General features: G+C 42.1%; 1 protein-coding gene across 4 annotated transcripts in view; it reads left to right on the top strand.

Annotated features, from left to right (window-relative positions):
- The first annotated feature begins 5,360 nt into the window (after window positions 1-5,360).
- LOC137351620 (tonsoku-like protein) overlaps window positions 5,361-18,698 on the top strand; it is a 321,657-nt gene continuing 308,319 nt past the window's right edge. For all 4 annotated transcript variants that reach the window (XM_068016251.1, XM_068016241.1, XM_068016243.1 and 1 more), the window contains exon 1: window positions 5,361-5,520. In XM_068016251.1, the coding sequence (XP_067872352.1) occupies window positions 5,496-5,520 (25 nt within the window). In that variant the 5' untranslated portion in view covers window positions 5,361-5,495. The remainder of the gene's footprint in view (window positions 5,521-18,698) is intronic.

The following is an 18,698-nucleotide window of genomic DNA, read 5'->3' as shown; positions in this document are numbered from 1 at the left end:
AGGAGGGTCTCCGGGAGTGTGTTAATATTTACCGGGGGTCCCCGGGAGTGTGTGAATATTTACAGGGGGTCTCCGGGAGTGTGTGAATATTTACAGGGGGTCTCCGGGAGTGTGTTAATATTTACAGGGGGTCTCCGGGAGTGTGTTAATATTTACTGGGAGTCTGTGGAAGTGTGTGAATATTTACAGGAGGGTCTCCGGGAGTGTGTTAATATTTACAGGAGGGTCTCCGGGAGTGTGTGAATATTTACAGGGGGTCTCCGGGAGTGTGTGAATATTTACTGGGAGTCTGTGGAAGTGTATTAATATTTACAGGAGGGTCTCCGGGAGTGTGTTAATATTTACTGGGAGTCTGTGGAAGTGTATTAATATTTACAGGAGGGTCTCCGGGAGTGTGTTAATATTTACAGGGGGTCTCCGGGAGTGTGTTAATATTTACAGGGAGTCTGTGGAAGTGTATTAATATTTACAGGAGGGTCTCCGGGAGTGTGTTAATATTTACAGGGGGTCTGTGGAAGTGGATTAATATTTACAGGAGGGTCTCCGGGAGTGTGTTAATATTTACAGGGAGTCTGTGGAAGTGGATTAATATTTACAGGGGGGTCTCCGGGAGTGTGTTAATATTTACAGGGGGTCTCTGGGAGTGTGTTAATATTTACAGGGGGTCCCCGGGAGTGTGTTAATATTTACAGGGGGTCTCTGGGAGTGTGTTAATATTTACAGGGGGTCCCCGGGAGTGTGTTAATATTTACAGGGGGTCTCCGGGAGTGTGTTAATATTTACAGGGGGGTCTACGGGAGTGTGTTAATATTTACAGGGGGTCTCCGGGAGTGTGTTAATATTTACAGGGGGGTCTCCGGGAGTGTGATAATATTTACAGTGGGTCTCCGGGAGTGTGTTAATATTTACAGGGGGGTCTCCGGGAGTGTGATAATATTTATAGGGGGTCCCCGGGAGTGTGTTAATATTTATAGGGGGTCCCCGGGAGTGTGTTAATATTTGCAGGGGGTCCCCGGGAGTGTGTTAATATTTATCGGGGGTCCCCGGGAGTGTGTTAATATTTTTAGGGGGTCCCCGGGAGTGTGTTAATATTTACAGGGGGTCCCCTGGTGTGTGTTAATATTTGCAGGGAGTCCCTGGGAGTGTGTTAATATTTAAAGGGGGTCCCCGGGAGTGTGTTAATATTTACAGGGGGTCCCCGGGAGTGGGTTAATATTTGCAGGGGGTCTCCGGGAGTGTGTTAATATTTACAGGGGGTCTCTGGTTGTGTGTTAATATTTACAGGGGGTCTCCGGGAATGTCTTAATATTTACAGGGGGGTCTCCGGGAGTGTGTTAATATTTACAGAGGGTCCCTGGGAGTGTGTTAATATTTACAGGTGGTCCCCTGGAGTGTGTTAATATTTATAGGGGGTCCCAGGGAGTGTGTTAATATTTACAGGGGGTCCCCGGGAGTGTCTTAATATTTACAGGGGGGTCTCCGGGAGTGTGTTAATATTTATAGGGGGTCCCCGGGAGTGTGTTAATATTTACAGGGGGTCTCCGGGAGTGTGTTAATATTTGCAGGGGGTCTCTGGGAGTGTGTTAATATTTATAGGGGGTCCCCGGGAGTGTGTTAATATTTACAGGGGGTCCCCGGGAGTGTGTTAATATTTATAGGGGGTCCCCGGGAGTGTGTTAATATTTACAGGGGGTCTCTGGGAGTGTGTTAATATTTATAGGGGGTCCCCGGGAGTGTGTTAATATTTACAGGGGGTCCCCGGGAGTGTGTTAATATTTGCAGGGGGTCCCCGGGAGTGTGTTAATATTTACAGGGGGTCCCCGGGAGTGTGTTAATATTTTTAGGGGGTCCCCGGGAATGTGTTAATATTTACAGGGGGTCCCCGGGTGTGTGTTAATATTTACAGGGGGTCCCCGGGAGTGTGTTAATATTTACAGGGGGTCCCCGGGAGTGTGTTAATATTTACAGGGGGTCTCCTGGAGTGTGTTAATATTTACAGGGGGTCTCTGGTTGTTTGTTAATATTTACAGGGTGTCTCCGGGAGTGTCTTAATATTTACAGGGGGGTCTCCGGGAGTGTGTGAATATTTACAGGGGGTCTCCGGGAGTGTGTTAATATTTACAGGGGGTCTCCAGGAGTGTGTTAATATTTATAGGGGGTCCCCGGGTGTGTGTTAATATTTACAGGGGGTCCCCGGGAGTGTGTTTATATTTACAGAGCGTCCCCGGGAGTGTGTTAATATTCATAGGGGGTCCCCGGGAGTGTGTTAATATTTACAGTGGGTCCCCGGGAGTGTGTTAATATTTGCAGGGTGTCTCCGGGAGTGTGTTAATATTTACAGGGGGTCTCACGTTGTGTGTTAATATTTGCAGGGGGTCTCCGGGAGTGTCTTAATATTTACAGGGAGGTCTCCGGGAGTGTGTGAATATCTACAGGGGGTCTCCGGGAGTGTGTTAATATTTACAGGGGGTCTCCAGGAGTGTGTTAATATTTATAGGGGGTCCCCGGGTGTGTGTTAATATTTACAGGGGGTCCCCGGGAGTGTGTTTATATTTACAGAGCGTCCCCGGGAGTGTGTTAATATTCATAGGGGGTCCCAGGGAGTGTGTTAATATTTACAGTGGGTCCCCGGGAGTGTGTTAATATTTGCAGGGTGTCTCCGGGAGTGTGTTAATATTTACAGGGGGTCTCACGTTGTGTGTTAATATTTGCAGGGGGTCTCCGGGAGTGTCTTAATATTTACAGGGGGGTCTCCGGGAGTGTGTTAATATTTACAGGGGGGGTCCCCGGGAGTGTGTAAATATTTACAGGGGGTCCCCGGGAGTGTGTAAATATTTACAGGGGGTCCCCAGGAGTGTGTTAATATTTACAGGGGGTCCCCGGGAGTGTGTTAATATTTTTAGGGGGTCCCCGGGAGTGTGTTAATATTTGCAAGGGGTCCCCGGGAGTGTATTAATATTTATAGGGGGTCCCCAGGAGTGTGTTAATATTTACAGGGAGGTCCCCGGGAGTGTGTTAATATTTATAGGGGGTCCCCGGGAGTGTGTTAATATTTTTAGGGGGTCTCCGGGAGTGTGTTAATATTTACAGGGAGGTCTCCGGGAGTGTGTGAATATCTACAGGGGGTCTCCGGGAGTGTGTTATTATTTACAGGGGGTCTCCGGGAGTGTGTTAATATTTACAGGGGGGGTCCCCGGGAGTGTGTTAATATTTACAGGGGGTCCCCGGGAGTGTGTTAATATTTACAGTGGGTCGCCGGGAGTGTGTTAATATTTACAGGGGGTCCCCGGGACTGTGTTAATATTTATAGGGGGTCCCCAGGAGTGTGTTAATATTTTTAGGGGGTCCCCGGGAGTGTGTTAATATTTATAGGGGGTCCCCAGGAGTGTGTTAATATTTACAGGGTGGTCCCCGGGAGTGTGTTAATATTTATAGGGGGTCCCCGGGAGTGTGTTAATATTTTTAGGGGGTCTCCGGGAGTGTGTTAATATTTGCAGGGGGTCCCCGGGAGTGTGTTAATATTTATAGGGGGTCCCCGGGAGTGTGTTAATATTTTTAGGGGGTCCCTGGGAGTGTGTTAATATTTTTAGGGGGTCCCCGGGAGTGTGTTAATATTTGCAGGGGGTCCCCGGGAGTGTGTTAATATTTATAGGGGGTCCCCAGGAGTGTGTTAATATTTTTAGGGGGTCCCCGGGAGTGTGTTAATATTTATAGGGGGGGTCCCCGGGAGTGTGTTAATATTTACAGGGGGTCCCCGGGAGTGTGTTAATATTTACAGTGGGTCGCCGGGAGTGTGTTAATATTTACAGGGGGTCCCCGTGACTGTGTTAATATTTATAGGGGGTCCCCAGGAGTGTGTTAATATTTTTAGGGGGTCCCCGGGAGTGTGTTAATATTTGCAGGGGGTCCCCGGGAGTGTGTTAATATTTATAGGGGGTCCCCAGGAGTGTGTTAATATTTACAGGGTGGTCCCCGGGAGTGTGTTAATATTTTTAGGGGGTCTCCGGGAGTGTGTTAATATTTGCAGGGGGTCCCCGGGAGTGTGTTAATATTTATAGGGGGTCCCCAGGAGTGTGTTAATATTTTCAGGGGGTCCCCGGGAGTGTGTTAATATTTATAGGGGGTCCCCGGGAGTGTGTTAATATTTACAGGGGGTCCCCGGGTGTGTGTTAATATTTAAAGGGGGTCTCCGGGAGTGTGTTAATATTTACTGTGGGTCCCCGGGAATGTGTTAATATTTACAGGGGGTCCCCGGGTGTGTGTTAATATTTACAGGGGGTCCCTGGGAGTGTGTTAATATTTAAAGGGGGTCCCCGGGAGTGTGTTAATATTTACAGGGGGTCCCTGGGAGTGTGTTAATATTTAAAGGGGGTCCCCGGGAGTGTGTTAATATTTACAGGGGGTCCCTGGGAGTGTGTTAATATTTAAAGGGGGTCCCTGGGAGTGTGTTAATATTTACAGGGGGTCCCTGGGAGTGTGTTAATATTTACCGAGGGTCTCCGGGAGTGTGTTAATATTTATAGGGGGTCCCAGGGATTGTGTTAATATTTACAGGGGGTCTCCGGTCGTGTGTTAATGTTTAATGGGGGTCCCAGGGACTGTGTTAATATGTACAGGGGGTCTCCGGTTGTGTGTTAATATTTAATGGGGGTCCCAGGGAGTGTGTTAATATTTACAGGGGATCTCCGGTTGTGTGTTAATATTTACAGGGGATCTCCGGTTGTGTGTTAATATTTACAGGGGGTTCCAGAGACTCAGTTACAGATTGTCTCAGACAGAAAAATGAGGGACAGAAAGGTCTGGAAAAGAAAAATGAGGGACGAAAATATGAGGATAGAATCATGAGGGACATAAAGACAAGGGACAGAAAATTGAGTGACAGGAGGGTCGAGGGACTGTAAGGGGTTGAGGGACTGAACGGGGTTGAGGGACTGAAAGGTGGGAGACAAAAGGGGATCAAGGGACAGAGTGGTGAGGGACAGAGAGGTGAGGGATGGAGAGGTGAGGGATGGAATGGTGAGGGGCAGAAAGGTGAAGGACAGCAAAGTGAGGGACAGGAAGGTGAGGGAAAGAAGGGGGACGAGGGACAGAGATGTGAGGTACAGACCAGACGAAAGGCTGCTCTGAGTGATGGAGTTGCCCAGGAGCTCCCGGTTCCGCACTATCTGAGCTGTGAGAAGAGCAGAGCCAGAGTGCAAAGTTCAACAGGGGAAACATTTCCAATGACAGGAGTGAGTCTCCATCTTACTGACTACTGATGTGATCAGTGTCTAATTGATCTGGTCACTACACAGAGGAAAGATGAAAGTTTCTCTGCTTTTCCTAGCCGAGCTGGGATCTTGCTGTGCCTGATTGGAGACTCGGCTGCCAATGTAGGAGGAGCTGAGATATCATCCTGAGCAGACACTCAGTGCCACAGCTGGGAGGAGGAACAGGGGTGGAGGAGTGTTGGAGTAGGAGCAGATCTGAGTGGAGTTGCGGGTCCAGGCGAGGCAATGAGTGATTCTCACCGTATTCACTGTGAGTACACAGTAACATTGCTAAAGGCAGCGAGAGAGTGAGAGAGAGAGAGAGAGAGAGATTGTGAGAGACTGGGTGGGAGAGAGAGAGAGAGAGACTGGGTGGGAGAGAGAGTGAGAGAGAGAGAGAGAGACTGGGTGGGGGAGAGAGAGAGAGAGAGAGAGAGATTGGGTGGGAGAGAGAGTGAGAGAGAGAGAGAGATTGTGAGAGACTGGGTGGGAGAGAGAGTGAGAGAGGCTGCAAAGCTGCTGCAATTAACCCTGCCAGATCTGGAGCTGCTCACTCTCCACACTGAGCTTCCGAATTCCCCACCTTCTGTAACATCCCCCTCCCAAGTCATTCCCCAACCTCTGTACAACCCCCCCCCCCCACCTCCACCCCAGTCATTTCCTCCTCTCCCCCCAGCTTACTATCTCCCTCCCAGCTCCACCTCACTTCGTTTACAGTGTGGAACCTCTCAGCTGCTCCTTTACAAGAAAAGCCGTGTTTATAAATGTGATTTGCTTTTGTGCTTGAAGGACAGAAGGGGGATTGAGTTGTGATGAATGATCCGAATTTCCAATATTCCAATGTCCTGCTGCTCTTTTTCAGCATTTTCCATTTTCCAATAGCTTTTTTTCTTTGCTTTCACTTTCGTTTTCCAAAGAAAAAACACATTCTTTCAGTCACTTCCTCTGAAACAAAACTGCGCAGCTCGAACACACACTCAGCCTCAGTCTAACCATGTATATACCCTGTAAAAATGTATATACCCCGTAACCATGTATATACCCCGTAACCATGTATATACCCTGTAAAAATGTATATACCCCGTAACCATGTACATACCCCGTAACCATGTATATACCCTGTAAAAATGTATATACCCCGTAACCATGTATATATCCCGTAACCATGTATATACCCTGTAAAAATGTATATACCCCGTAACCATGTATATACCCCGTAACCATGTATATATCCCGTAACCATGTATATACCCTGTAAAAATGTATATACCCCATAACCATGTATATACCCCGTAACCATGTACATACCCCGTAACCATGTATATATCCCGTAACCATGTATATACCCTGTAAAAATGTATATACCCCGTAACCATGTATATACCCTGTAACCATGTATATATCCCGTAACCATGTATATACCCTGTAAAAATGTATATACCCCGTAACCATGTATATACCCCGTAACCATGTATATATCCCGTAACCATGTATATACCCTGTAAAAATGTATATACCCCATAACCATGTATATACCCCGTAACCATGTATATACCCTGTAACCATGTATATATCCCGTAACCATGTATATACCCTGTAAAAATGTATATACCCCGTAACCATGTATATACCCCGTAACCATGTATATATCCCGTAACCATGTATATACCCTGTAACCATGTATATATCCCGTAACCATGTATATACCCTGTAAAAATGTATATACCCCGTAACCATGTATATACCCCGTAACCATGTATATATCCCGTAACCATGTATATACCCTGTAAAAATGTATATACCCCATAACCATGTATATACCCCGTAACCATGTATGTACCCCATAACCATGTATATACCCCGTAACCATGTACATACCCCGTAACCATGTATATATCCCGTAACCATGTATATACCCTGTAAAAATGTATATACCCCGTAACCATGTATATACCCCGTAACCATGTATGTACCCCATAACCATGTATATACCCCGTAACCATGTACATACCCCGTAACCATGTATATACCCCGTAACCATGTATATACACCGTAACCATGTACATACCCCGTAACCATGTATATACACCGTAACCATGTATATACACCGTAACCATGTACATACCCCGTAACCATGTACATACCCCGTAACCATGTACATACCCCGTAACCATGTATATACACCGTAACCATGTATATACCCCGTAACCATGTACATACCCCGTAACCATGTACATACCCCGTAACCATGTACATACCCCGTAACCATGTATATACCCCGTAACCCTGTATATACACCGTAACCATGTACATACCCCGTAACCATGTACATACCCCGTAACCATGTATATACCCCGTAACCCTGTATATACACCGTAACCATGTACATACCCCGTAACCATGTACATACCCCGTAACCATGTACATACCCCGTAACCATGTATATACCCCGTAACCCTGTATATACCCCGTAACCATGTACATACCCCGTAACCATGTATATACCCCGTAACCATGTATATACACCGTAACCATGTACATACCCCGTAACCATGCACATACCCCGTAACCATGTACATACCCCGTAACCATGTACATACCCCGTAACCATGTACATACCCCGTAACCATGTATATACACCGTAACCATGTATATACCCCGTAACCATGTACATACCCCGTAACCATGTATATACCCCGTAACCATGTATATACCCCATAACCATGTATATACCCCGTAACCATGTATATACCATAAACAGGTATATACCCCATTACCATGTATATACCCCGTAACCATGTATATAGCAGAACCATGTATATACCCCGAAACCATGTATATACCATAACCATGTATATACCCCGTAACCATGTATATACCATAACCATGTATATACCCCGTAACCATGTATATACCCCATTACCATGTATATACCCCATTACCATGTATAAAACCCATTACCATGTATATACCCCATAGCCATGAATATACCCCGTAACCATGTATATACCCCGTAACCATGTATATACCCCATAACCATGTATATACCATAACCATGTATATACCCCGTAACCATGTATATGCCCCATAACCATGTATATACCCCATAACCATGTATATACCCCGTAACCATGTATATACCATAACCATGTTTATACCCCATTACCATGTATATGCCCCATAACCATGTATATGCCCCATAACCATGTATATACCCAATAACCATGTATATACCCCGTAACCATGTTAATACCATAACCATGTATATACCCTGTAACGATGTATATGCGCCATAACCATGTATATACCCCATAACCATGTATATACCGCATTACCATGTATATGCCCCATAACCATGTATATGCCCCATAACCATGTATATACCCCATAACCATGTATATACCCAATAACCATGTATATACCCCATAACCATGTTAATACCATAACCATGTATATACCCCGTAACCATGTATATACCCCATTACCATGTATATACCCCATAACCATGTATATACCCCATAACCATGTATATACCCCGTAACTATGTATATACCCTATAACCATGTTTATACCCCGTAACCATGTATATACCCCGTAACCATGTATATACCCCATTACCATGTATATACCCCATAACCATGTATATACCCCATAACCATGTATATACCCCGTAACTATGTATATACCCTATAACCATGTTTATACCCCGTAACCATGTATATACCCCATAACCATGTATATACCCCATTACCATGTATATACCCCATAACCATGTATATACCCCATTACCATGTATATACCCCATAACCATGTATATACCCCATCACCACGTAGATACCCCATTACCATGTATATACCATAACCATGAAGATACCCCATAACCATGTAAATACCCCGTAACCATGTATTTACCCCATTACCATGTATATACCCCATAACCATGTATATACCCCGAAACCATGTATATACCATAACCATGTATATACCCCATAACCATGTATTTACCCCATTACCATGTATATACCCCATAACCATGTATATACCCCGAAACCATGTATATACCATAACCATGTATATACCCTGTAACCATGTATATACCCCATAACCATGTAAATACCCCGTAACCATGTATATACCATAAACATGTATATACCCCGTAACTATGTGTATACCCCGTAACCATGTAAATACCATAACCATGTATATACCCTGTAACCATCTATATACCATAACCATGTATACACCCTGTAACCATGTATATACCCCATAACCATGTATATACCCCATAACCATGTATATACCCCATAACCATGTAGACACCCCATAATCATGTATATACTCCATGACCATGTATATACCCCATTACCATGTATAAACTTCGTAACCATGTATATACCCCATAACCATGTAGACACCCCATAATCATGTATATACCCCATAACCATGTAGACACCCCATAACCATGTATATACCCCGTAACCATGTATATAACATAACCATGTAAATACCCCAAAACCATGTATATACCCCGCAACCATGTATATACTCCATAACCATGTATATACTCCATAACATTGTAGACACCCCATAAACATGTATATACCCCATAACCATGTAGACACCCCATAAACATGTATATACCCCGTAACCATGTATATACCCCATAACCATGTATGTACCCCATAACCATGTATAAACTCCATAACCATGTATATACCCCATAACCATGTATATACCCCATAACCATGTATAAACTCCGTAACCATGTATATACCCCATAACCATGTATATACCCCATTACCATGTATATACCCCATTACCATGTATAAACCCCGTAACCATGTATAAACCCCGTAACCATGTATGTACCTCGTAACCATGTATAAACCCCGTAACCATGTATGTACCTCGTAACCATGTATATACCATAACCATGTATATACCCCATTACCATGTATAAACCCCGTAACCATGTATAAACCCCGTAAGCATGTATGTACCTCGTAACCATGTATATACCATAACCATGTATATACCCCATAACCATGTATATACCCCATTACCATGTATATACCCCGTAACCATGTATATACCCCATTACCACGTATATACCCCATTACCACGTATAAACCCCATAACCATGTATATACCCCATTACCATGTATACACCCCATAACCATGTATATACCCCATAACCATGTATATACCCCATAACCATGCAAATACCCCATAAACATGTATATACCCCATTACCATGTATACACCCCAGAACCATGTATACACCCCGTAACCATGTATATACCCCATAAACATGTATACACCCCGTAACCATGTATATACCCCATAAACATGTATATACCCCATTACCATGTATACACCCCAGAACCATGTATATACCCCATAACCATGTATGTATCCCATAACCACGTATATACCCCGTAACCATGTATATACCCCATAAACATGTATATACCCCATTACCATGTATACACCCCAGAACCATGTATATACCCCATAACCATGTATATACTCAATTACCATGTATATACCCCGGAACCATGTATATACCCCATAACCACGTATCCACCCCGTAACCATGTATATACCCCATAAACATGTATATACCCCATTACCATGTATACACCCCAGAACCATGTATATACCCCATAACCATGTATATACTCCATTACCATGTATATACCCCGGAACCATGTATATACCCCATAACCATGTATGTATCCCATAACCACGTATATACCCCATTACCATGTATAAACCCCATAACCATGTATATACCCCATTACCATGTATATACCCCGTAACCATGTATATACCCCGTACGCATGTATATACCCCATAACCATGTAGACACCCCATAACCATGTATATACTCCATGACCATGTATATACCCCGTAACCATGTATATACCATAACCATGTATATTCACCATAACCATGTATATACCCCGTAACCATGTATATACCCCATAACCACGTATACACCCCGTAACCATGTATATACCCCATAAACATGTATATACCCCATAACCATGTATATACTCCATGACCATGTATATACCCCGTAACCATGTATATACCATAACCATGTATATACCCCGTAACCATGTATATACCATAACCATGTATATTCACCATAACCATGTATATACCCCGTAACCATGTATATACCCCATAACCACGTATACACCCCGTAACCATGTATATACCCCATAAACATGTATATACCCCATAACCATGTATATACCCCATAACCATGTATATACCATAACCATGTATATACCCCGTAACCATGTATATACCCCATAACCATGTAGACACCCCATAATCATGTATATACTCCATAACCATGTAGACACCCCATAACCATGTATATACCCCGTAACCATGTATATAACATAACCATGTATATACCCCAAAACCATGTATATACCCCGCAACCATGTATATACCCCATAACCATGTATATACTCCATAACATTGTAGACACCCCATAAACATGTATATACCCCATAACCATGTAGACACCCCATAAACATGTATATACCCCGTAACCATGTATATACCCCATAACCATGTATGTACCCCATAACCATGTATAAACTCCGTAACCATGTATATACCCCATAACCATGTATATACCCCATAACCATGTATAAACTCCGTAACCATGTATATACCCCATAACCATGTATATACCCCATTACCATGTATATACTCCGTAACCATGTATATACCCCGTAATCATGTATATACCCCATAACCATGTATATACTCCATGACCATGTATATACCCCATAACCATGTATATACCCCGTTATCATGTATATACCCCATTACCATGTATAAACCCCGTAACCATGTATAAACCCCGTAACCATGTATGTACCTCATAACCATGTATAAACCCCGTAACCATGTATGTACCTCGTAACCATGTATATACCATAACCATGTATATACCCCATTACCATGTATAAACCCCGGAACCATGTATAAACCCCGTAAGCATGTATGTACCTCGTAACCATGTATATACCATAACCATGTATATACCCCATAACCATGTATATACCCCATTACCATGTATATACCCCGTAACCATGTATATACCCCATAACCATGTATATACCCCATTACCACGTATATACCCCATTACCACGTATAAACCCCATAACCATGTATATACCCCATTACCATGTATACACCCCATAACCATGTATATACCCCATAACCATGCAAATACCCCATAAACATGTATATACCCCATTACCATGTATACACCCCAGAACCATGTATATACCCCATAACCATGTATACACCCCGTAACCATGTATGTATCCCATAACCACGTATATACCCCGTAACCATGTATATACCCCAGAACCATGTATATACCCCATAACCATGTATATACTCAATTACCATGTATATACCCCGGAACCATGTATATACCCCATAACCACGTATACACCCCGTAACCATGTATATACCCCATAACCATGTATATACTCCATTACCATGTATATACCCCGGAACCATGTATATACCCCATAACCATGTATAAACCCCATAACCATGTATATACCCCATTACCATGTATATACCCCGTAACCATGTATATACCCCATTACCATGTATATACCCCGTAACCATGTATATACCCCATACGCATGTATATACCCCATAACCATGTAGACACCCCATAAACATGTATATACCCCATAACCATGTATATACTCCATGACCATGTATATACCCCGTAACCATGTATATACCATAACCATGTATATTCACCATAACCATGTATATACCCCGTAACCATGTATATACCCCATAACCACGTATACACCCCGTAACCATGTATATACCCCATAAACATGTATATACCCCATAACCATGTATATACTCCATGACCATGTATATACCCCGTAACCATGTATATACCATAACCATGTATATACCCCGTAACCATGTATATACCATAACCATGTATATTCACCATAACCATGTATATACCCCGTAACCATGTATATACCCCATAACCACGTATACACCCCGTAACCATGTATATACCCCATAAACATGTATATACCCCATAACCATGTATATACCCCATAACCATGTATATACCATAACCATGTATATACCCCGTAACCATGTATATACCCCATAACCATGTATATACCCCATAACCATGTATATACCCCATAACCATGTATACACCCCGTAACCATGTATATACCCCGTACGCATGTATATACCCCATAACCATATAGACACCCAATAAACATGTATATACCCCATAACCATGTATATACCCCAAAGCCATGTATATACCATGACCATGTATATACCCCATAACCATGTATATACCCCGTTACCATGTAAATACCCCATTACCATGTATAAACCCCGTAACCATGTATAAACCCCGTAACCATGTATGTACCTCGTAACCATGTATAAACCCCGTAACCATGTATGTACCTAGTAACCATGTATATACCATAACCATGTATATACTCATTACCATGTATAAACCCCGTAACCATGTATAAACCCCGTAAGCATGTATGTACCTCGTAACCATGTATATACCATAACCATGTATATACCCCATAACCATGTATATACCCCATTACCATGTATATACCCCGTAACCATGTATATACCCCATAACCATGTATATACCCCATTACCACGTATATACCCCATTACCACGTATAAACCCCATAACCATGTATATACCCCATTACCATGTATACACCCCATAACCATGTATACACCCCATAACCATGTATATACCCCATAACCATGCAAATACCCCATAAACATGTATATACCCCATTACCATGTATACACCCCAGAACCATGTATATACCCCATAACCATGTATACACCCCGTAACCATGTATATACCCCATAAACATGTATAATCCCCGTAACCATGTATATACCCCATAAACATGTATATACCCCATTACCATGTATACACCCCAGAACCATGTATATACCCCATAACCATGTATGTATCCCATAACCACGTATATACCCCGTAACCATGTATATACCCCATAAACATGTATACACCCCATTACCATGTATACACCCCAGAACCATGTATATACCCCATAACCATGTATATACTCAATTACCATGTATATACCCCGGAACCATGTATATACCCCATAACCACGTATACACCCCGTAACCATGTATATACCCCATAAACATGTATATACCCCATTACTATGTATACACCCCAGAACCATGTATATACCCCATAACCATGTATATACTCCATTACCATGTATATACCCCGGAACCATGTATATACCCCATAACCATGTATGTATCCCATAACCACGTATATACCCCATTACCATGTATAAACCCCATAACCAAGTATATACCCCATTACCATGTATATACCCCGTAACCATGTATATACCCCGTACGCATGTATATACCCCATAACCATGTAGACACCCCATAAACATGTATATACCCCATAACCATGTATATACTCCATGACCATGTATATACCCAGTAACCATGTATATACCATAACCATGTATATTCACCATAACCATGTATATACCCCGTAACCATGTATATACCCCATAACCACGTATACACCCCGTAACCATGTATATACCCCATAAACATGTATATACCCCATAACCATGTATATACCCCATAACCATGTATATACCATAACCATGTATATACCCCGTAACCATGTATATACCCCATAACCATGTATATACCCCATAACCATGTATATACCCCATAACCATGTATATACCCCATAACCATGTATATACCATAACCATGTATATACCCCGTAACCATGTATATACCCCATAACCATGTATATACCCCATAACCATGTAGACACCCCGTAACCATGTATATACCCCGTACGCATGTATATACCCCATAACCATATAGACACCCAATAAACATGTATATACCCCATAACCATGTATATACCCCAAAGCCATGTATATACCATAACCATGTATATACCCCGAAACCATGTATATACCATAACCATGTATATACCCCGTAACCATGTGTATACCATAACCATGTATATACCCCGTAACCATGTATATACCCCATAACCATGTATATACCCCATTACCATGTATAAACCCCATTGCCATGTATATACCCCATAATCATGTATCTACCATTACCATGTATATACCCCATAACCATGTATATACCCCGTAACCATGTATATACCCCGTAACCATGTATATACCATAACCATGTATATACCATAACCATGTATATACCCCGTAACCATGTATATACCCCATAACCATGTATACACCCCGTAACCATGTATATACCCCATAACCATGTAGACACCCCATAAACATGTATATACCCCATAACCATGTATATACTCCATGACCATGTATATACCCCGTAACCATGTATATACCATAACCATGTATATACCCCGTAACCATGTATATACCATAACCATGTATATTCACCATAACCATGTATATACCCCGTAACCATGTATATACCCCATAACCATGTATGTACCCCATAACCATGTATAAACTCCGTAACCATGTATATACCCCATAACCATGTATATACCCCATAACCATGTATAAACTCCGTAACCATGTATATACCCCATAACCATGTATATACCCCATTACCATGTATATACTCCGTAACCATGTATATACCCCGTAATCATGTATATACCCCATAACCATGTATATACTCCATGACCATGTATATACCCCATAACCATGTATATACCCCGTTATCATGTATATACCCCATTACCATGTATAAACCCCGTAACCATGTATAAACCCCGTAACCATGTATGTACCTCATAACCATGTATAAACCCCGTAACCATGTATGTACCTCGTAACCATGTATATACCATAACCATGTATATACCCCATTACCATGTATAAACCCCGGAACCATGTATAAACCCCGTAAGCATGTATGTACCTCGTAACCATGTATATACCATAACCATGTATATACCCCATAACCATGTATATACCCCATTACCATGTATATACCCCGTAACCATGTATATACCCCATAACCATGTATATACCCCATTACCACGTATATACCCCATTACCACGTATAAACCCCATAACCATGTATATACCCCATTACCATGTATACACCCCATAACCATGTATATACCCCATAACCATGCAAATACCCCATAAACATGTATATACCCCATTACCATGTATACACCCCAGAACCATGTATATACCCCATAACCATGTATACACCCCGTAACCATGTATGTATCCCATAACCACGTATATACCCCGTAACCATGTATATACCCCAGAACCATGTATATACCCCATAACCATGTATATACTCAATTACCATGTATATACCCCGGAACCATGTATATACCCCATAACCACGTATACACCCCGTAACCATGTATATACCCCATAACCATGTATATACTCCATTACCATGTATATACCCCGGAACCATGTATATACCCCATAACCATGTATAAACCCCATAACCATGTATATACCCCATTACCATGTATATACCCCGTAACCATGTATATACCCCATTACCATGTATATACCCCGTAACCATGTATATACCCCATACGCATGTATATACCCCATAACCATGTAGACACCCCATAAACATGTATATACCCCATAACCATGTATATACTCCATGACCATGTATATACCCCGTAACCATGTATATACCATAACCATGTATATTCACCATAACCATGTATATACCCCGTAACCATGTATATACCCCATAACCACGTATACACCCCGTAACCATGTATATACCCCATAAACATGTATATACCCCATAACCATGTATATACTCCATGACCATGTATATACCCCGTAACCATGTATATACCATAACCATGTATATACCCCGTAACCATGTATATACCATAACCATGTATATTCACCATAACCATGTATATACCCCGTAACCATGTATATACCCCATAACCACGTATACACCCCGTAACCATGTATATACCCCATAAACATGTATATACCCCATAACCATGTATATACCCCATAACCATGTATATACCATAACCATGTATATACCCCGTAACCATGTATATACCCCATAACCATGTATATACCCCATAACCATGTATATACCCCATAACCATGTATACACCCCGTAACCATATAGACACCCAATAAACATGTATATACCCCATAACCATGTATATACCCCAAAGCCATGTATATACCATGACCATGTATATACCCCATAACCATGTATATACCCCGTTACCATGTAAATACCCCATTACCATGTATAAACCCCGTAACCATGTATAAACCCCGTAACCATGTATGTACCTCGTAACCATGTATAAACCCCGTAACCATGTATGTACCTAGTAACCATGTATATACCATAACCATGTATATACCCCATTACCATGTATAAACCCCGTAACCATGTATAAACCCCGTAAGCATGTATGTACCTCGTAACCATGTATATACCATAACCATGTATATACCCCATAACCATGTATATACCCCATTACCATGTATATACCCCGTAACCATGTATATACCCCATAACCATGTATATACCCCATTACCACGTATATACCCCATTACCACGTATAAACCCCATAACCATGTATATACCCCATTACCATGTATACACCCCATAACCATGTATACACCCCATAACCATGTATATACCCCATAACCATGCAAATACCCCATAAACATGTATATACCCCATTACCATGTATACACCCCAGAACCATGTATATACCCCATAACCATGTATACACCCCGTAACCATGTATATACCCCATAAACATGTATAATCCCCGTAACCATGTATATACCCCATAAACATGTATATACCCCATTACCATGTATACACCCCAGAACCATGTATATACCCCATAACCATGTATGTATCCCATAACCACGTATATACCCCGTAACCATGTATATACCCCATAAACATGTATACACCCCATTACCATGTATACACCCCAGAACCATGTATATACCCCATAACCATGTATATACTCAATTACCATGTATATACCCCGGAACCATGTATATACCCCATAACCACGTATACACCCCGTAACCATGTATATACCCCATAAACATGTATATACCCCATTACTATGTATACACCCCAGAACCATGTATATACCCCATAACCATGTATATACTCCATTACCATGTATATACCCCGGAACCATGTATATACCCCATAACCATGTATGTATCCCATAACCACGTATATACCCCATTACCATGTATAAACCCCATAACCATGTATATACCCCATTACCATGTATATACCCCGTAACCATGTATATACCCCGTACGCATGTATATACCCCATAAC

Source organism: Heterodontus francisci, chromosome 2 (assembly GCF_036365525.1).
Source record: "Heterodontus francisci isolate sHetFra1 chromosome 2, sHetFra1.hap1, whole genome shotgun sequence".
NCBI lineage: Eukaryota > Metazoa > Chordata > Chondrichthyes > Heterodontiformes > Heterodontidae > Heterodontus > Heterodontus francisci.
This window is presented reverse-complemented; position numbering and strand designations above follow the sequence as displayed.